Source organism: Pieris rapae, chromosome 5 (genome assembly GCF_905147795.1).
Source record: "Pieris rapae chromosome 5, ilPieRapa1.1, whole genome shotgun sequence".
NCBI classification, from domain to species: domain Eukaryota; kingdom Metazoa; phylum Arthropoda; class Insecta; order Lepidoptera; family Pieridae; genus Pieris; species Pieris rapae.
Genome location: NC_059513.1, coordinates 2932849 through 2955062, shown reverse-complemented (window position 1 = coordinate 2955062; position 22214 = coordinate 2932849). Strand labels below are relative to the sequence as shown.

Below are 22214 nucleotides of genomic sequence, written 5' to 3'. Positions count from 1 at the left end.
ATAAATAAAAAATAAAGTAACCGATACACCATACGATACGCAATAATTAAAGAAAACAGGTAGGTGTCAATATTGGTAAAGGTTAGGACATATAGACGTTACTTACTATTTTTAGGGATTTGAAAACACCACAAAGCGAACTTTTATACACAGACACACAACTTTATCGATAGAATTTTATTTTATAAATCTCTCCGCACCAAGGCATGATTAATTTGCCTAACTTAGGACTAATGATTAATTTTAAACTGACCTATTTCACTAAAAAGGATATTATTTACCATAACAACAATACTTACATAGGATTATAACGAAAAAGGTTTTTATTGTTTATAACTGAACCTTAAATGTTATGCAAGTTCTTCAATACTGATTCTCACAGTTAGAAACATGATCTTCTACGCAATAGTCGTGTTTAGGTGAGTTATTCTAATAGTTAATACATATAATAAATAATACTTATAGGTGTAAATAACGAAATTAGCTCGTGTATGACACATCGTGTTGGACTCTAATTGGCCTGCCTCTCTAGACAAGTGGCATTCGTTAACAAACGTTTCGAAAACGATCGTCAATTCACAGAATGTTTTATAATATGCCACACATAATGCGCGTCAGAAAAAAGCGAACAAAATATAGAATAACTTTCTTAATAGGAAAATAGACCTCAACACGCTGTCAGTTTTAGGAATTAAGCTATACAGGCTTTCTTTCGATGTTTTCCTACATCATTCTAACGTATTGAACTCCTTTGAGTGAGCAGCCGTAAAAAGGGTCGTCGAAGTCAACATTACTTCGATATATTATTGGCAAATAGTTAAAAGCGTTTTCCTCGCTAACAGCGAACTAATTTTTATAAGGCTGGCTTCGCCCTGGCCGGGTGCAGGGTGCCGACCGAGTGATAACGGGCGGCGGTATCAATTAACATAAGTTTTCCTTTTACGTAATAACATATTATAAACGTTTTTACCATTATGTACGTGTGTCTTTACTAAGACATCATGGAACATTACAATAAAGCCTAACTTAACACTATATTTATATACAACCTAATTTACTAATAAGGATATTTAATATAAGAGAGTGACTATTCTCTATTAAAGGGAACACTCTGTCCTTGTGTTCTATTTTGTCACTCACTGTTTAGCGCTTAATACTAACGTGCACTGACATTAATTCACTAGTTCAGGTGTTTTTGGCCTTTTCAGTCTTCTCACTAATCCCGTGGTGTCAAAGAGTTTAATAGCCTTGAAATTCACGTTAACGTGAACATACAAGAACATTAGGGTCCTGTCTTTTTATTATTGTAATAAATTTAAATTTAGTATGACGTACACATAGAAATGTACGTCATACTAATTTAATTAATGTTTGCTTCGTATTTCGAATTACCTATAAGATTTATTAGTAGATTTATTGAAGAAATAGTTTCTTATAATATTTGTCCATACTGTCCAATCTGTGGTAAATAAGATTCTATGTAGTAGTATTGTGTTAATTTGTAAAATTACAACAATCTGGAGGTCCAGAAATAAAACGCATGACGCCATATTAGACATTACTTTTACGTATGATTTTTATATAATATTTAAGGTTGAGAGTTATAGTTTTAGAGTTGTGAATGGTGAAAAATTTCCTGATGGATTCAAATTTGGTGCAGCAACTTCGGCTTATCAAATCGAAGGCGCGAGAAATGTGTCGGGTAAGGTTTACTTTTCCTCCATTCCCTCCATCTTTAAGGACCGGTTACCAGTGCCGAATGTAAAACTAATTAAATGTATGAGAATGATATACAAACAAATTATATATATAAATAAAACAATTTGATGATGTGTGCAATCGCCACAGATAAAACAAAACAGGACCTCTACTCCTATACAAGAAATATGCATGAACCAATGAATCGGGCTACCGATCTTTTTAAAAAAAATAAAAAAATAAAATACGTTTATTTTGGAACATAAGATCATCTAGGTATCACTTATTCCACGTCAATCAATTCGAACTTGTAGGCATCCCTACTCATCGGCAAAGACAGAGGGTGTAGGCCGAGAGAAAAAGCCGGCGTAAAAAACTCTCGGTACTCTTTTTTATTCTCATCGCCAAGACAGAACTTGACCATTTTCAGACAATGGAGCAAATATATGGGACACTTACACTCACAATCACCCGGAGCTTATAGTCGATGGAGCCACTGGTGATATTGCTTGTGACTCCTACCATCTGTGGATGAAGGATATTGATATTGCTGAACAGCTGGGTTTGGATTTCTACCGGTAGGTTCCTTATTTAGCTGGAACGCATTTGCAACTGCACAAGATGAAAATAAGCTTGATTTATCAAAAAAACAAAATCATTCGGGCTTTAAGATTTTTTTATTTGTTTCGATATATTTAGAAAAAAACACGCTGTTGATTTTTGGTTCAGGGCATTTTAGATGTCCTTAGAATGTTTTTCTTCACAGTATAAGCGGATGTAAAATGCTCATAAAGAAATAAAAGTCAATTGGTATACAGCTGTCATTCCAACACAGGATTCAGAGTTAACAATTGTATTAGTTGTTTTCATAAAATGTAATTAATAGCGATTGTATGTAGAGTTTTCATTAAGTAGATTTTTTTCTTTAGGTTCTCGATATCCTGGAGTAGAATTCTACCCACAGGTCTAACTAACAAAGTGAGCGACGATGGGGTCGAGTACTACAACAAAATTATAAATGAGTTACTCAGGCGAAACATAGAACCATTGGTTACAATGTATCATTTTGACTTACCACAAACGTTACAAGATCTTGGTAAGTTTTTTACATATTAAATCTGTTTTCACGCTGTGTACAGGTACCGACAAACTTCTTGAGCATTAAACAACAAAACGTCAATTGATTTACCAAACACGCGATCGACACGTCACTCTCCCGCTGCCGCGAACCATCGCCAGTCGTCCCTCCCAGTGATCCCTAAAAATCGCATCTGCGGAAGCAAGGATATTTGTTCAAGATGTTTGCCGGTATCTGTATTCGATATTTAATTATCAAGGCAATGTTACTTTATTCATTCTTCACTATAATTTACTTTGCTAGTAAGAAGTTACTACTTATATATACGTAATTAAATTATAATAATTTTAACAAATTCACATCAACAAACATATGAGGAGATTTTAAAACCCCGAAAGTTGAGCTGATTCAGACGATTTAGCGGAAGAGCGGCTCGAATCGCCGATGACCATCCTTTTCCGAACGGCGTGGTGCCCTGGCGTTGCGTAGAAATGAGGGGTCATTCATTACAAAGAGTGTTCAATGGAAAGGAGGATAGCCTCCTGGCCGTTTGCCCCATGTTTAATAAAAAATCAAGTAATTTTAAATAAAATATTTTTAAGGGATTTGTATAATTTTATAGGTGGTTGGACTAATCCTCTAATAGTTGAGTGGTTTGAAGATTACGCTCGAGTTCTCTTTGATTTATACGCTGACAGAGTGAGAACCTGGGTAACTGTCAATGAACCTTTGATTATGTGTGATTACATCTACACCAGCGGAACCATGGCGCCTGGTATTTTGGAGCCAACTTTCGCCCCATATCTTTGTAACAAGTATGTATTGTTAGCTCATGCTACGGCTTGGAGGTTATACGATAACGAATATAAACCAAGATATAACGGTAAGTGTTTTCATTATTTTCCATTTCGGGTTAAATATGTTTTCGTAAAAATTACCCAACTATGTCGAAATACGTTTTCATGCCGCGGATTTTAAATTTATCTTGTTTTGTAATGTTTTTTTTTAATTTTATACAATATTTCTATAATCATATTAAAGGAAAACGTAAACTGTGTTTTAGGTAAATTGTCTATTGCTAATAACCCAGTGTGGATCGAACCGAGCGAACCACAACTCAAGGACTTGGCCGAGCTGGGTCGACAATTTGGAGTAAGTTAATGACCTTTGTGCATAGAGGTGGTGAGCTCTTGACGAATATAATCAATGTAATAAAAAAAGAAAAAGAAATGTAGAATTTTTTTCTATTTGAATACAGCATACACACATTTATAAAAAAATACAAACACAATGACTTTTAATAAAGAAGTGACCAACTCAGCTTTAATTTGCTTTTAAACACTGATTTTCAGGCCTGACAGAAATGACAGCTATACACTAAACAAACCAAAGATTTTGATAATAATATGAAAATAATAATAATATTATTTAAAAATATTGTTTAAAAAAGTCAAATTACAAACACAAAACATAATATGAAACAGCAACTAAATTCCCAAACAAACCGACGGTCATTCCAAAAGATTTATGTAAATGTCGTGGATTCAATGTGACAATATTATTTTGTTATATATTAAGTATCATTCTAAGCAATGTAAGTTACAATTTTCAGGAACAATCGGTGTAAATATCCTTGACTTTAGATAACTTAAATTTAATTTTATAGGTACGAAATAAAGACACTACATGCCACCCTGAATTCGTATGATAAAGACTAAAAACGATTTCCAGTAGGTATCTAAAAAAGGTAGCGTAATTATAAGTTTAAGTTTTTGCTGGTAACACTTTTCGTCATATTTATCTTGTTTAGATATTTTGTTAAGTACACTCTTATCAGTAAAAAATACAATTGTTTTTACTTATTCAAAATAAGAATTTCTTCTGCTAATTCAGTCTAAAATCATTGCACTCAAATCCTTTCTCGTTAACCATTCTCAAAACCACTAACGTCTTAATAGTCTTTTTTAAAGTAATAGATACGCATCTCTCTAGCTACATTGAATATAGCTTTGATGGAGATGGGGCTATAGTAACTGCAATACTGTGGATACAAATAATTTTACGAAATTACTTTTGCATATTATGTCGAAACTACTTTCGTGAAAGTGATTTCACATTCTTGCCACTAATTTCGTAATGTACATAATTCCGGCTTTACTCGTAACTTATCAGTAAACCTGCCAAAAAATATGTTGATGAATGATCATTTGGCTTCCAATATGTTGATGAATAAGGAATTAATCTTTATTCTAGGCTGGCCGCTACTCTCATCCAATCTATTCAAGGACTGGTGGCTGGCCGCCTTCTGTAGAGAAGTACATGGAAAAACTAAGTAAAAAGGAAGGTTATTCGAAATCTAGATTACCAGAATTTACATACGAAGAGATTAAACTTATTAGAGGTGAGTTTATTTTTCATACCAGCTCCGCTGAAAAATATACCTACAAATACTTATTTCAAATTATAGCGGCTAAATTACGTCATTGTATAATTGTTCTTTTTCTTGTAGGCACGTACGACTACTACGCTCTGAACCACTATACAAGCCGACTTATACGTCCAACTAAACCAGGCGAAACGGCAGGTCCCTGGATCTTCTATGGCTCCTCAGACCTCGATGCCGTGTTAGAGACATCACCATGGTGGCCTCCCACCGCCGCCACTGAAGTTGTAGTAAGGAATTTATCAGTATATATCGACATCAACATCGTCACGGGGTAGTATCAGTGGGTATTGTTCATCCGTCTAAGCGTACCCACCCGGTATCTGAACTTTAAGAACAATGTACAATCAAAAAAAATCGCTAGCATAAAAAAATCTTTTTCCTCCATTAGCACTAGCTCAGGTCTATGTAGAATTCGAGGATTCCCGCAAAAGAGCCTGATGCTGTCGTGGGGGATTCCCCGTCCCATAATCGCGATCTTTTAATAAATGATCCATGTCCTTTATCATAAAAAAATTATTGCTTTTTACACCAACTTCCGCACCGAGTCTGTTGCTTACTTCACATGTAAAGCAATAGAAACTTCGTGTCTATTGTCAATAAGGAGCTTTATTTAAAGATCTTCTCATTGTAGATGTATCCTAAAGGCATTCGACGACAGCTGGAGTGGTTGCAACAACAATATGGAAATATAAGTTTCCTTATAACGGAGAATGGTTGCGCTAGTGGTACGACAGGACAGTACGATTTTGATCGCATTTTTTACATGGGATCTTATCTGAAGGAGGTTAGTATAAATACTTCAAGACCCACATACTACATTAGACCTTCTGAAACGTAGTTCTGTCAGAAATTATCAGAAAGCGCGAAAAGCGAGCTATTATTTACATTTAACATGGGATTGTACCCTCCAAGATGCTTCACATTTATTATTATTAATAGAATTGTATGGTGCAACAGCTACTACAAATATATATATTTATTATTGATTGTCAGCTACATTCATTTGTTTTAGATTCTTAACGCTATTAGAAAAGGAATAAAAGTGGAGGGTTACACGGCTTGGTCACTTATGGACAATTTCGAGTGGTTGGAAGGATACAGGTATCTAATATATTATTACCACCGATCGAAGTTTAGTCCTGCAGACCGTCTCTATTGTTTATTAATTAGGTACATTATAAGTTGGTTGCTTCTCTGTTTATTGTTTTAGTTTAAGATAAAATTCTTGCGTAAATTTAAACTTTTTAGAAGTGTCATGCTTTAGTACAAAATATTTTACGTACCAATTTTGAATTAATAACGTAAATTATTATTGAGAAGCTAAATTAACGTTCATTGCGATTAAAACCATCTAAAATAACATAATTAATACTGTATTTCTGTGACTATTCCTTATTAAATTAATTTTCGGGTGATTTTTACAACGATTGTAGCCTTGGAATAAGTTTGTATTATTTTTTTTCAGGACAAGTTATGGTTTATACCAAGTTGACTTTGAAAATCCCATGCGCAAGCGTACTCCTCGAAATTCCGCTGGATTTTACGCCGACGTTATTAAATCAAGAAGAATAAACTTCTTTTTCAATGCGACACAGATAAACAGAAAGGATTTAATATTTAACCACAGGTTTATGAAAATGATTAATCAATCATCGAGTAGCCCTCCTCTATATAATATTGACATATTTAATTTTAGACCTTTAAATATAACGTCAGATTAGATAAAACAATTTAAGTAACCCTTTTCGTTTACTTTAGATATCAATTATCAAAGCTTGACACAATATCACTTTTCGACAGGCATGACCTACATGTTTGCACTAAAGCCCTGTCACGTGACCGTTTTTATAGCATGCAGGCTCTGTAACTAAAGATAATTAATGTGAATAATAAGTTACTTTAATAGGCTGTTTGACAGTAAAAACAACTCTCTACTCTGTATAATATGTAGCCTTAAACGCCTTATGCAGTAAAATACCTTGTAAATATTCATTATTTATAAAAAAAATGCGATATTAAAAAAAAATAAGTTTATACGTCGGTCACGTGACACAAAACGGAAACTGATTAGTCGAATCGACGATGACGTAGCCAGGGGCTTAAAATAAGTGATTAGATTTTAAAAACATCGGTGCTTCTTGTATAATGTGAGAATATAGACAGAATATAACAATAAAATAATTTAATGGTTTTAAAATATTTTTTTGCATTTGCATGCGAGCTTTATGTATGATTGTGCGTCGTTTGAATTCATCCAGAAAATGTACATACCATGTTTTTGATAACACGAGAACCCGCCAAGCGTTCGCGAATATTAAATTTTAATACATAATCTGGTTAAATTAAAGATTGCAACCTGGAAACATTTTCACCATTTATATTATTTCATTATATATACATATTTGATTATGTTATTATTATTATTATTAACATACATTTATAGATATTTTAATTTCATTTCTGCAAATATTCTGAATCTATGTTGTTTTATTGCTCTATGTTTCGAATGTTAGTGGTAAAATGTCAATATTTCAATTTTCTTCTAATTTGTTGATGTGAACTGTAAAGTGGGAACTGGGAAGTGGAAACGCCCTATTCGGCGGGAATGATTAAGTATGAACTGTGAAAACTTAACTTTGTAGAAAGTTAGTAATTAGCCCCATTTCATTCTGCTTATCAAATACCAGGATAATTGGTAAATCGCTGAATACTGTTAATGTAATTGGGCGGTGAAGCGGCGAATAAATAAAAATACTTGTACATGATAATATAGTGTGCTTACTGATAAATCCGATATCCCTTTACAGTTCTTTGGAACAGTGACTCGTGAGTAATACTTATTCACTAAGTTGGTAATAATTTATACTATATTAAATTTCACTAAAGTTTTAGACACGACAATATTTTATTTTATATACAATTTACTTTATTAAATTTAATTACATATTACAGCTATGTATAGTGACTAATGCCACTATGTCAGAGGCTTCAGGAAGTATAGAGCCTGAGGGTTTGATATCTTCACTTATAGCTCAACTAAAAAGTATGTAAATCCTTATTATTTATGTATAATAATATAACTGACAGACTTTAGAATAATATAGCTAGTTACAGTAAGATGTTGTTTTTAATTCATCAAACGTGTAATAAGGCACTATTTGACAAATTCTGTATTTGTTGTAAAAATTGTTTATGCAATTAAGTTAACCTGCTTAACTTTTTAATACATTGTAAATTATATATTTTAATGACTAACATTTAATTAAAAACAAAGATGCATTCACATATGTAAGATATGCAGAGTTGTTTTGTATTCCAACTTACTAAAACTTATCTTAAAAAAACCAAATTTATTGGCAGTATAAGTAAGAAATATATAAAAATATCTGGCACCTAGTTAAATAATAATGATTTCAAAATTCTTATTTTACAGTAACAAAAATTCCTGAAACACCAACAACAGACCAAGATTTTATCATCAATCAGCAACAAAATGCATCAATTGATGTGCCCGAAGTAAATGAAATTTTTGAGAATATAGTAAGTTCTATAAGTACATCAAATAAAAAGGTGTTCAAAAAAAACCTTAACTTTTTACATGTTATTGATAAAGCAGTAATAGAGGATCATTTGGATACCAAGAACATAGATTTATTCTCTTTACTTAGTAAACACTCTCAATTAGAGATGTTAGAATATCTCATAGAGCAAAGAGAAATCTTGCCATACCTAATTCCATTGGATAAAAAAAAGGAAGAAATAAGTATAAAAACCACATTTTTGAACTGTATCCGCAACTGTAATTCAGCAATGCTTGAAAGGTATTATGACTATTTAGCTGGGGATCTTCACTGGGTTATAAATAAGACCAGTAGTAAAAATGATTTTCATAATTTGAAAAATATTTTAAGTTTGTTAAAAGAAGCATGCACTGAATACAATGATATTTTAAATAACAATAATCGAGAACAAGGGAGAAAAACATTAAACCCACAAATGATTGTAGATGTTTTGTGTATAATATCTTTTAATGAATTTCAAATAGAGTTATATGGAAAATTAAATAAAGTAAAACTTGAAATGGAGCAATGGCAACCTGTCATTGACAAAGACAATGCCATCCGAGAGATTAAAGTCCTTATAGACATTCTAGATATAACAATTAGCTTACATGCTGACTACTCCAGGAATAAAATTAATGAAAGGTTTCCTGCTCTATTATTGCTTGAAGACGATGATAATTTTACAGTGTATCGGATAGCACAAAAAGTTTTTATGTTTAGAAAATTTTTGTGGAAAACAGATTACAATGTGTGTCTTCTCATTTTGGATAACTTGTATCTGTTAAAAGAAAGACTAAAAATACCTGGAACCATTTATCAGGAATTAGAATCGCAACTTTACTACTTTATTTATAATTGTAAAAGTAAATGGTCCTTCTATTTATCTAAAACCCAAACGGTAGAAGTTGATAATCTTGTTGCAGAACATAACGGTGTATTGCATATTTTTAATACTCCTTTTGATATGGATATAGGAGCATTATGGACATTTTTGATTATTTATTTGGAGAGGCAAGATTTTCTTGATAAACTTTGTAATTTTAAAGAACAGTTAAAAGTACCTATCCTACCAGAAAACATAAAACTTAACAAATCAGAAATGTCGCAAGAAGAGCAGCAGTCTTTAATTCCTATACCAGAAATGAGAGACGATTTCTCTTTAAGAAAGATGTATAGAACTCTCGAAGAACTGCCAAGTGCTGAAGATGTGAAGCTGAAAACGGAATGGGCACAATTGATTGTGGAAAGAGTTCTCCAAGTAGTCGGTGAATTCATTAAAAGTACCAAGGAAAGCAAACACTTGGAGGCTACAACTCAAGCTCTGATCCTAGCTGAAATACCATTACATATTGTAAAATCTCTCAAAGCTATTCGGCAGTTTTTAAGTAAAGCCGATAATTGCCAAATACTGTGGAGGATCGAGCTATCAAAGCACGGACAATCTGTGCTAGCAAAGGTTTTAAATGATTTAAAACACATCAAAGACATTATTAAAAGACAAATTAGTATAAACCGGTATCTTGTTAATAGATCTCTCATAAATGGTTGCCGAGGAACTGTGATAAAACGCAGGGACTGTGTTAGGGAAAAAATAGAGAATGTTTTACCACATCATTTTGAAGCTGTATCACAGGGCCTGGGAGTATTTCTGCAAAATCCTACAGAATATACAGGTAATATGCTTCTGGAAAATTTCTATAAGTCACACTGGAAACCCACTGGGTTGAGCGTGGATCTCATGATGGAAGTTGCACAACTCCAACATGATTTAACTATGCTTTTTAATAAACACTGTCAAGTTCAACAAAGTATAATAGCATTCGTTCAGAAAAATTATTCATATTACAAAAATGTCATACTTACGATTTTAGACGAAATAATGTTTCAGAAAGAGAATTGGAAAAACATTAAGTTGGAATGTCTAAATAATGTGGATATACAATTTGATTTAATTTCAGAATTTCCAAATGAATTAGATGTAAACAGAATTAGAACCAACATAAAATTAAACAACTGTAGTAACAAAAAATTAACTGATTTGTTAACGAAAGTTATTGAAATAAAATCGTTGTGGGATATCATTGAAAATATACTTGATTTCATTATTAACAAGTGTAAAGTATTAAATGATTCTGTAGTTGAAACTAAGTGGGGCATAATTTCTGAATTTTACGCAATTGTTTGTCGGACCACATACACTAGTGACGATATGTCTCGAAATGTTGAAAGGTTATTTCATTTTATGGAACAAGCAGGGCTCAAAGAAGCAAAATCCGTAGTAAGAAATAATTATAATTACGAAGGTATACAAGAGTTGGAAGAAATACTTCTAATCAATAATTTTGTTACTGAAGAAGAAATTCTGTATATATCCAAAAACACGCCTGTAAGCCAACGGGAAAGTCTAAATTTATTAACCTTTGACAAAAGCAAATTTATTGTAGAAATGAAACATTATGTTGATGCAATCGGAAGATTGCAACCATATGACCCTAAATCTGAAGAAATCATCAGAAATATTAAAAGCCGGGACAGTAATCACTTAAAGTGTTACTTGAACCGATTAAAATCACTTAACTCACTGATAAATGGCCAGCCGAAAGATTTGTTGATTTTACGTTATAAATATATTGGGCAATTCAAAATTTGGTTAGAAATGATTTTAATTGACATTTTTAACATTCTAAAAATATGTAATCAAGATGATAATATACGTAAGGTCAATAGGTTATTGGCAGAAATTAATCTAAGGCACGTTTTAACTCATGGTAGTCCTCTATTGGAGGTTGTTGGTGATTTTTTGGATGCCAATGATGTACCTTCTGAACTGATTTCGAAAGCCTTAGAATTTATCAAAGATTTAGAATCTGTAGAAGCGTTGTACACGTTGAAAGAATCTAAATTTGATTTTAACTTAATACATGAAAGTGATGACCAATTTGATAAACAGAATCTTGTGAATTGTTTGAAGAAGTCCAAAAACTGGGAACAATATCTGTCACTTTTACCCGAGAACAAAGTCTATAAAAAGCCTAAAACAAAGAAAAAGCAAAAGAAGAAACCCTGCTTGCCTCAATCTGAATTAATAACCGCTATAAAGGATAATGCAAATGATAAGATCAAGGAATTAATAAATATTGTCGATTTGGATGCAAAAGATCAAAATGGTAAAGCTGCCGTCCACCATGCAGCAATTGCGAATAATATTGAAGTTCTCACATTATTAAAAGAAAATAAGGCAGACCTCGATATAACAAACCAAAAGGATAACGATCGCACTGCCCTACATTATGCAGCGATAAAAGGAAATAGAGTTGCAGTGGACTTTTTGTTGAAATCTGGTGCTATAGTACAGAAGGACGCAAATGGCGATACTTTTAAAGATATTGAAGCCATGAAAATTGAAATATCAGATGAAAGGAATCAATTTAAAAATGATATGGACAACCTTCTTTCTGATTTTGAAAGCTTTGGTTTAAATGTACTGGGAGATGAGACTGATGACAATGTAATGAATATATGAATCATCATATATTTTTTAATATAATGTAATCTTAATAATATGATATAATCATTGTTTTATAGTCTAGAATAAATTGTTATATTATGTATGTGTGATAAGCATTTTGTACCAAAGAAAAACATGCATAACTTTTACAACGATTAAATTTTACATAAGAATTTGTATTTATAATAAAACTATTATCACATCAGAAAATTTAACTGTATGTAGGTTAAGAGATATATTTTTTATATTTTTATTAAACATTTTATACACATAAACTGATTTTTTTATTACTTATTTAACCGTTAAATTAAACAGAAGTTATACTTTGGCGTATGGAAAAAAAATAACTAAAATGCAGTGATGAAAAAGATTTTATTTAAATAAATAAATTATTAGTAAATACTATCACCGTCGTATATGAAAAATTGATTTGAAAACACCAAAATAATATTTATTTATTCACACTGTTTAGAATATAAAACTTGAACAATATTTTGTTATCAATTTCCATGCCACCTAACTTTACGATGTCGAATTTAGGTGTTAATGTGCGCGCGCATGGTAAAAATTCACTCATCATTTTTCTCCATCGCGCCAAAAGAAGTATAACTTCAATAATTTAAAGTTCGTCGTAAATGTATTTATGTAAAACATCAAAGGATCTAGCTTGTATGACGGCTGCGTAGAACTTGGCGGATGGGCGAGGAATGCGTGCGCGCTTGGGGTCATCGTAATCCACTTTATAGAGACCAAACTTCACTCTGAAAATAAATATTAGTCTCGCAAATTTAGATTTGTTTTTCTTAACCCTTTTTTTAAAACCACTATAAATTTGGTGCATACTTACGTATTTCCCGAGTCCCACTCAAACGTGTCAATTAGACTCCAAACTGTGTATCCAGTTACATTTATCCCTGCATTAATCGCGAGTTCCACCTATAATTGATGTATCAATATTTACTCCATCGAAAATCGAAGTACGGTATTTTAATTTCTTGAATAAATTTTTATATAGCAAGTTTCACACTTGAAGTTTGTGTAACGAGTATGACGCATGGCCATCGGACCCCTCGCCATATTTTAGGGAGAAAAAGCCCGACGCATGGACGCCGGATGTACTAGGTATTACTACTCGATTAGTTCTAATTAGTTACCTGCTCTAAATGCTCCTTGTGATATCGTATTTTGTTATAATCATTTCCATCTTCACCACCATCGCCATAGCCTATTTCCGTTACTATAATTTCAATGTCACCGAATTCCTTTTTAACCCACTCCAATATTCGACGGAGCCCGATTGGATATTCCTGTTTAAATTTATCTTTAAAACATGAGAATTTTAATAACACTAAATAATTTTAATTCTTAACTTACATGTAACCAAGGTACAGTATTTTCATTCCTCCACGAAGCGTCAACAGTCAAAAAAGATTCTAACTCATGAGAGCCTGTGAAGGGCCAATTCAGTTTATCTTCCTTGGTAGCTTTCCGAACAAGACGACTTGTATAGTAGTTTAAACCAAAAAAGTCGTACGTACCTGTAAAGTATCTAACATAACAAGCGATAGAAGATCTTTAGTTAAGAAAATTGTACCCGAAATAAGCCTTAAGAAATCGACTTACTAGCCTTCTGGCAATTTGAGTGTATGACCGGCGGTATCACTAATAAGGTACACAATAAAAACAAGGCGGTAGATATATAATATAAAAACAACAACCTTTTACAAAATTGATTTCCTCTGTAGTGAATGCTGGTAGTCTAGAAAAACTGAAACCTTGGTTTTTACTGTTAGTGGCGATTATCTCTTCTATCTCGGCCGGCCATCCACCGTTCTTCGAAAATACGGGATATGTATAAAGTACCTGGAAATAAACCGCATTTATTACTCACTCGACGAAAAAGCTCTAGTTGCTTTAGGTAAAGTTGACACATACGACCTGTTGCAATGTGCTTACATTTAAACTGTAGGTGAGCTCTCCTAGCTTCCGCTCCTCCTCACTTTGTCCCTCCATCCAGAATATCTGGTTCGCAATACTCACTTTACCTAAAAAAAAACACCTAATGTCTACTGATAAAAATAACTTAAAACGTTTATAGAAATAGTTGGTAGTATCCTTACCACCATATTTTGGTCTATATATGACATCATAAATTCTCCAGGCATGCGCATGGGCCAGCAAAGTGTTCTTCGCGCATAAAAAAGCTCCGTAATTAGGATCGCTAATTCCTGGGGCAAAGCCGGTGTTTTCGGAGTATGCGGCTGCGCACATGATTAATGGCTCGTTGATAGTCAACCAAGTCTTGACTCGATCACCGAAAAGAGTAAATAGCACCTTTGCATAATCCGCAAACCAAGTGCTTATGAGAGCATTTGTCCAGCCACCTGGTAGATATCACAGGAATTTCGGTTAATAAATAATTTTAAATGGATTTCTTTAGTACGTCTGTCATAATCAAGTAAGTACGTTATTTTTATAACGTTGATTATAATAAGCAGAAATATATACGCAGTGCTTATAAAACATTATAAGTGCCATTAACAGAATAACAACTGAACTAATACTTCTGGGATTAAAAAGGAATATCGACAATTCAAGAATACCGTATTCAAATTCCTAAGACAAAAATTTCTGGATTCTAATTTTCCAGCTTTACTAGACTAGTGTATTAAACGTTGAAACTGACATGATAAATAAGTTGTAATTACCCAAGTCTTGTAAGTTTTGTGGTAATTCCCAATGGTACATTGTGACCATAGGTTCGATTCCCCTTGCGAGCAGTCCGTTGATAAGTTCGTTGTAGTATCGAACGCCATCTTTGCTTATCTTGTTTGGATATCCTGTCGGTAGGATTCTTGTCCAGGATATTGAAAATCTGTGTAACAAATATAAATTACATAAGTCACACTTCGTGTTTGTTTTAAATTAATAAAATAGATGGATTTAAATACCTGTAATAGTCTAGTCCTAATTCAGCGGCGGCATCAAGATCTTCTTTCCACTGATAGTACGAATTGGCAGCTACGTCACCATTTGCATTGGAGCATTTAACGTCGTCTTTAATGTGACAAAATGTATCCCAGATGCTTGGAGTTTTGTCTTAAAAAGTTATTTGTAAGTGGTAAAATTTATTTATACCTTATGCTTATGTAGATAACTATATCCTAGCATCGTTATAAACGACCAAATTCATTTCGCTAAGATACAATAACACATAACTATAATCCGTAAAAAAGTGTTTTCTTTAAATGTGTAAAAGTTATGTTAATAAAAGACAATACTATGTACAATATTTTTATCAAACGGAGAGACAGGTTACTAAGTACTTATAATACGCACCAGTTTAGTTCTACGTATTCTCTCATACCCACCGAAAATCTTGAGACCTAGTGTTCAACATATACAATTTGCTTCCAAAAAAATTAAGAGTTATAACGACACTAGCCAAAAAAGCTAAATTGCCATAAAGAAATGAACAGAATTTTCCAACAAAATTGTAAAGTATGTAAATGGATGCCATTGCTACATATACGCCATAAAATTGATAAGTACATATTTTCTCACCTCTCAGATGATAATCATCTTGCACTATTGAATAATTTACGCACATGGGTAATCAACCGAAGAGAAAAAATACAAGATTAGAAGGTCGTTGAAAGGCAATGAATACATTACTATTAAATAATAAAAAACATATTTTCTGAGAATAAAATTTACATATAGTAAAAGTTCGTAAGAATCTTATAGTTTTTCAATACAAAACAATTATCCAGATAAACCAAAATATTTTATTAGAAAAACACGACTGTATGGTTGTAAAAATAATGAAACGTCGTGATACATAAACTTTGTTAGACAAATTGTTACAAAAACATTAGTTAGAAAGGCCACATACAAGGTAATATTTATCAGTATTAATTTTGTTAAAATTAAACCTCAAATGAGAGTAAAATAAACTGTCGTTTTATATCTATACTAATATTATAAAGAGGAAAGGTTTGATTTTTTGTTTGTTTGTTTGTATGAATTGAATAGGCTCCGAAACTACTTGGCAGATTTGAAAAATTCTTTCACTGTTGGAAAGCTACATCATTCCTGAGTGACATAGGCTATATTTCATTTTCAAAAAAATAGGCATCCTTACTAAAATTACGATAACATTAACATTTGTTTATTATTTGATACAATTCTAACAGATGGCGCTGAGTTAAAGGTAGTAGTTTGGCAAGACGACGTTTGCCAGGTCAGCTAGTACAATACAAAGTGATTTCTTATATACCAATTTACCACTTATATTCCAGGCTCCTTCTATTTGATAAGACGAAGTAGCTGCACCAAACTTAAACCAAGATGGAAATTTTCCGTTACACAAACGTGAAAACAGAAGCACGCTGAAAAAAAAATTTAATGGAAAATAGTTTTATGGTCTCATGTATTTAATTGACAGTTGTTAGAGGTGTAAGGAAATAATAACAAATCTAAGTCGACTATTTAAATGCAATAGAAAGCATGGGTTTTTTTTCTATTGGTTTATCAACTAAGTAATTTTTAAAACAGAATTAATATTTATACTTAAACAGTTTTTGTGAATATTTCTGTATTTTTTTAGCACACATTTGTCGCATACACATAAACAGAGAGAACATAAACAGAATTTAAACGTTAGCCGCCGTTAGACCTTCGGCTAAATTTGAAAATAAATCATACCTAACTGAATATTATATGCATTTGAAATAATAAAACTATCTTTTAAGTATGATATCTACACTCGTAGTATGTAGGACGGGTATCTTGGATATAATAATAATAATAGATACATGTTTATTCTAACTAATAACAATAAAATATTGGACTTATAAATAATTACAACAACATAATACAATTTTGCTATCATTATAAATTCCTTTAAAAAAATCAGATTATTAATATTTAATCAGATATTAAGAATCCTACTGATAAAATCAAAAGTTTAATATTTAAATTATTTTACGTTACATAGTAATAAAGAAACACTGAATACCTTAGCACAATACACGTCTTCATGGCGAGTTTGAAATTTTACAGTAAACAATTATTGTTTGGTACAATGTTCCGGCGTCAAGACGTAACTTCGTTAAAATAACCTGTGACTGTGTTTGTTGTTGTGTGTGTTATTTCATCTCTCAATCAATCCAAATCAAATTGGGATTGATTTGCTCCAATTCAAACAATTTGTATTAAAAACTTGGCGATTGAAAAGAGTGGCGGAAAGTTTCTTGCCAGTTCTTCTTACCCGCTCTACGCCCATGACTTGCGAACTGGTTGTAAATGTAAATTTACAATTAATTTAATTTGTTTTTTTTTGACGTTCATAAGTGTACATGTTTACCTATATGAATAAAGAGTTTGAGTTTGAATCAAAATCGGGCTCAATTCCCCTCTGGTCCACGTCCGTTCAACATCGAAACATTAATTCAGGGCTTGCATGACAGGGAAGATATATAAGATATATAAGAAGATTTATATACTTTCAGGCTTCCGGAAGATCTCGCTGCTTCCGGAAGCCTGAAAGTATGTACTTATCTATTCTCTGGCTACGCGTGGACCTGCGATGCTCATAAGCAATCCTACGCGTGCGTATAGGTGCCATTGCGGAAGAAAAGGTCTTGCCCGACGAAACCGTGATACTTGACGACTGTAATGTATAGGTATAGGTTAATTAATGGCTTTTCTTTCTATTAATGCCAAGCTTATGATGTGACAGAAATGGTCCCCGAAATTACGCGATTATCAATTGTAGATGGTTACAAACCATTTTTGTTGGAGCATCTGTTGATCTTACATCCAGATAACCACCAACTCGCCGTCACCACTCCTTTGGATTTATCACATAATTACGTGGATCACAGCCCGCAAAGCGAAGCCGAAGCCGTGGTCACCGTATTTGACTCTATAGGTCAACAGATTGATGCGGGATGTAGTCTTTCTTTACATCTTTGTGGTGTGCATATATGCTTTTCGTCGGATCTAGATTCCGTTTCTGACTCTGTCGCCCAGGTTGTTCTGCAGGGCATGAAACTCTTAATTCCATTTTATGAGGCGCCAATCGGTAGCACGTGACAGTCCTGGCTTAAAAGGCGGCCCAAGTTGTAATCAAGAATGCTTTAAAGTGTGGGTGAAAGCGGTGACATCTTGTAATGCTAATACCGGTAACATAAAAAAGCATATAACTCAGCCTCCAGTTCCAGTAAACAGTAAGTCGTTAAGACATAGTTCAATTTACAGTTTTGGCAAGAGAGTGGTTAAGGCTGTTCAAGGGAATTTGTATCAGCCTGTGCAGGGGGCACAGGAAGGATGAATTGCTGGCCCACACCAAGAAGGAGGACCCACCTAACTTTTGGGTTATTTCTTCACCTCCATCGAATCCATCTTAATTAGGCTCTCGAAAATAAAAATAATGCATTAATCAGGCTCAGCAAGACGAGACAGTACCTCACTCCAGGCCATCGCTTGCAACTGTTAAAAGCGCAAAGTCGACCCACATAGAATACTATTGTCGTTAGAATACGAAATTCCACGCGTATCACCCGTCCGTCGTTCCACAACCGAGCGTTATTTATCGCAGTTCTTTTCCGCACCAAAATGTGGTACAAGCTACTCGCTGAAAGACTTCCGAACCAATTTGACTTAAGATTCTTCAAGAAAAGAGCGAAAATAAATTAATAAAAGGTCGCAACGCACTCTCTCACTGACATTGAGAGTGTCCATGACTATCACTTTACAGCTAGTGAGCCTCCTGTCCCTGTTCTATAAAAATATATATAGGTAGGTAGAAATTAAACAATATTATGTTTAATTTCGAGCGATATCTTATATGCTTATGCTTCAATAACTATAGGTATTAAACCGTCTATCAGCTGTTATCAAATATTATATTTACTGCTATAGATGTAAATTGAGTACGCCATTTTTTGCGATAATTGTATATTTATTTTAATTGTATGGTTTAAAGGGCAATAACGCTTCCAAATTATTATTTATTATGATAATAAATAACGAGTGTATCCAACTCAATATAACTTTAATTGTTTGTAAAAAAAATCTCTTTAGTAAAATTTATATGTTTTTATCATAATATACATACATAATTACTTTTATAAATTTGGGCATAGACTTACTATAGTCATTTAGTTAAAGGAAATTTGACACGCATTTATAGAACGTCAGTCGTCAGTTCAATCTTGACGATGTTCCTCAAAATATTATGTCAAATCTCATTTACAGTTTTAGTGTCAAATATAAAATTTTCAAAACCCAAGTATGTTTGACACTTTGACGAACGACGAAGGAAGTGATGAAAGTTAAAAACGAAGTTGTACAATTTTGTAAACATAGATCCATATGCTTTATTTAATTAAAAATAGATCATGATATACTATCATACAACTATCTTAAAATTATAGTGTTTTCTAATTGACATGGTGATATGCAAGTGCATATATAGCAGTTTCGATTATACCTCTAAAAACTAATAAGTTTTCGCGGATTCATTATAAGATTTCAAAAAACATCTGATTCTTCGTCGTTAAGACATTATTTGATGAATTTGTAATGGTCAAAATCGAGTATACATGTCGAAAATGTCGAAAATAAAGAAATTGACGGGGTCATTTCGATACACACAATGGGACCCATGCCTTTTAATATCCCAGATATTAGCAACGCAGTTCATACTCTACGTTACACTTAGTCTTCTGGTCGCGATTATGCAGGACTTAACCGGATCTACGAGGACTTTGGACCACATATTTGAATATCATGTAAGTTTTATAAAAAGTTATAACATCAACAACTTAGGGAGAAGATGTCTATGTCTTTTCTTTAAGTGCTAGTAAATGTTTTGATTACTTATATTTTATAATCTTTATTTCAGGAAATTCACGTTAAAGATAGTGAAGGGCGATCAATAATATTAGCATTTGTCCTGAATGCCATTATTGGTGCATATTTATTATGGTTTCTGGTAGGACGAACAAAGCTGTGCTTGGATTTCAGGTAATGGATAATGTGCTCATGTTATTTAGTCTTTTAGTTTTAATCATAGTTTACACAATTATATAAAAAGTATACGTATGTAACTGTACAAAATATAGCATTAAAATGTTTTGGACAAATGAATTGACTAGGTGGATATTTAATAGGGTTATAAAAGTATTTTACCCTGTTTATAATTAATTGCTGTAATATAATTGTTTTGTTCTTAATTAAAATGTTATCAGATTATATGAATATATATAATTTTTTTGCATTACAGTTGCACATATTATGGAATCCACCTTATTGTGTGTTGGTTCTATAATGGATTATTCCCTACGACTTTCTCATGGTGGGCGTTGAACATTTCTTGTGCTGCAATCATGTGTGTAGCAGGTGAGTTTCTCTGCCTCAGGACAGAGTTACAAGCCATACCACTCAGTAACATTGGAGCTAAAGTTGATTTATGAGATAAGAATGTCATGAAATGAAAACCAAATTTGACTCAATATCTTCTTTAACTTATTTTTGTTAGTTAGTCATAGATCCAGTTATCTAATGATCAGAAGTAAATTGAATCTGACCTGTTATGATATTTCCTACTATGTATATATTTTATTTATAACTATGTATCAATTAAATAATATTCTTTTTGTTTGTTCAATTTCCATAGATTTTACCATAAAATAATTCAAGCCATTGTATAAAACATTTTTTTTAAAAGCCTCCAATAACTGAATTAAGAGCAATACATACCTATATAGATATTAGAAAAAAATAACTGTTAAAATTTATTTTTATAAGTGTACAGAAATGTTCTAATAATATTGCCTAATTTATGTTGTAAATAAAATAATTGACTATGAATGTGTTTTTTTATACAAGAGTAATGCAATGGCTTATTTTGAGAGTATACACACTGAATTTGTTAATGTTTAATATTATATATATATGATTTGTTTAAATAATCAGTAAAATTTGGAGTAATTTACAGTTGTACCAGCTAACTGCAAGTAAAATCATGTCTACACCTCTCATAGGTGTTTGAGATATTGAACTTTTATTAAAATACTGATTAGTGATTAGACTCAGACCAGATAAGGAATATTAAGATTTAATTAACTATGCATAATATTTATATTTGGTTAAAGTTTTTATCTTGTAGAAATAAAACATTTATTTTCAAAATCAATTTATTTTTGTAGTAAAAACAAGGTAACATTTTAAATAAACATCAAATATCACAACATTGTTAAATTATCACAAATACTAAATTAATGGAAGTAAATAAGGTACAATAATAATTCTAGTTTCCAGCAGTGATTAATATTGATCTTTGGTTGTATAAAAGTGCAATCTTTTCCATTATAAGTGATTAACTACTGTCTCAGCATATAACTTGGCCAGTGTGGGCACATATTTCTAGTAGGAAGGAAACAATGTCTGTCCATCTGGGGTGTATAGATATACTGGCCAAATTATTTGCTGGACAAATCAAAATAACATAAAATACTTCTGTAAATGTATTTTACAAAAATACTGCAACATAAAATTTCATATTACATAAAATAGTCATAATAATAATGTTAACAATTAAAACTAGTATGTTAGTGAGAGACAAAACTAGATCTATTTATCTCTTTCTCTTTGAGGCTTTAATTGTTATATGTATAGAACATATGTACTTACTGGGTATAGTTTATTATGTATATAATGATTTCTTTTTAATACTCTACTTATTTTAAGGTAAACAAGTACTACATGCATATAATATAATATTTGTCTAATATAAATGTTAGGTGCACTAGCGTCTTTTGTGGGGCTTATCACTTTAAGGTTCCAAGTGGATATAGTAACTTAATTTATTTAATGAATTATTGATTTTTTAAAATTACTTTTATTTAATAA

At 32.3% G+C, this 22214-nt stretch overlaps 3 protein-coding genes across 3 annotated transcripts; 2 read left to right on the top strand and 1 right to left on the bottom strand.

Moving 5' to 3' along the window:
* Positions 1-390: 390 nt before the first annotated feature.
* Positions 391-12520, top strand: LOC111002711 (myrosinase 1-like). The gene is made up of 13 exons (XM_045628315.1): positions 391-419; positions 1608-1702; positions 2129-2276; positions 2628-2794; positions 3399-3659; positions 3840-3928; positions 5030-5177; positions 5286-5449; positions 5854-6006; positions 6235-6323; positions 6688-8048; positions 8175-8265; positions 8656-12520. The coding sequence occupies exons 1-11, from the start codon at positions 391-393 to the stop codon at positions 6941-6943; spliced, it is 1599 nt and encodes a 532-aa protein (XP_045484271.1). The 3' UTR covers positions 6944-8048; positions 8175-8265; positions 8656-12520.
* A 198-nt stretch (positions 12521-12718) lies between these two features.
* LOC111002721 (myrosinase 1-like) lies at positions 12719-17427 on the bottom strand. Its single transcript, XM_045628471.1, has 11 exons — positions 17314-17427; positions 16581-16684; positions 15245-15392; positions 15002-15168; positions 14414-14677; positions 14250-14338; positions 14012-14156; positions 13668-13831; positions 13448-13600; positions 13141-13229; positions 12719-13054 (listed from the first exon to the last, which is right to left on the bottom strand). Exons 1-11 carry the CDS (start codon positions 17334-17336, stop codon positions 12913-12915), a joined length of 1488 nt encoding a protein of 495 aa, XP_045484427.1. The 5' UTR covers positions 17337-17427; the 3' UTR covers positions 12719-12912.
* Positions 17428-19581: 2154 nt separating this feature from the next.
* Positions 19582-21149, top strand: LOC111002999 (protein SYS1 homolog). The gene is made up of 3 exons (XM_045628127.1): positions 19582-20092; positions 20206-20327; positions 20587-21149. The coding sequence occupies exons 1-3, from the start codon at positions 19904-19906 to the stop codon at positions 20774-20776; spliced, it is 501 nt and encodes a 166-aa protein (XP_045484083.1). The 5' UTR covers positions 19582-19903; the 3' UTR covers positions 20777-21149.
* The last annotated feature ends 1065 nt before the right edge of the window (positions 21150-22214 follow it).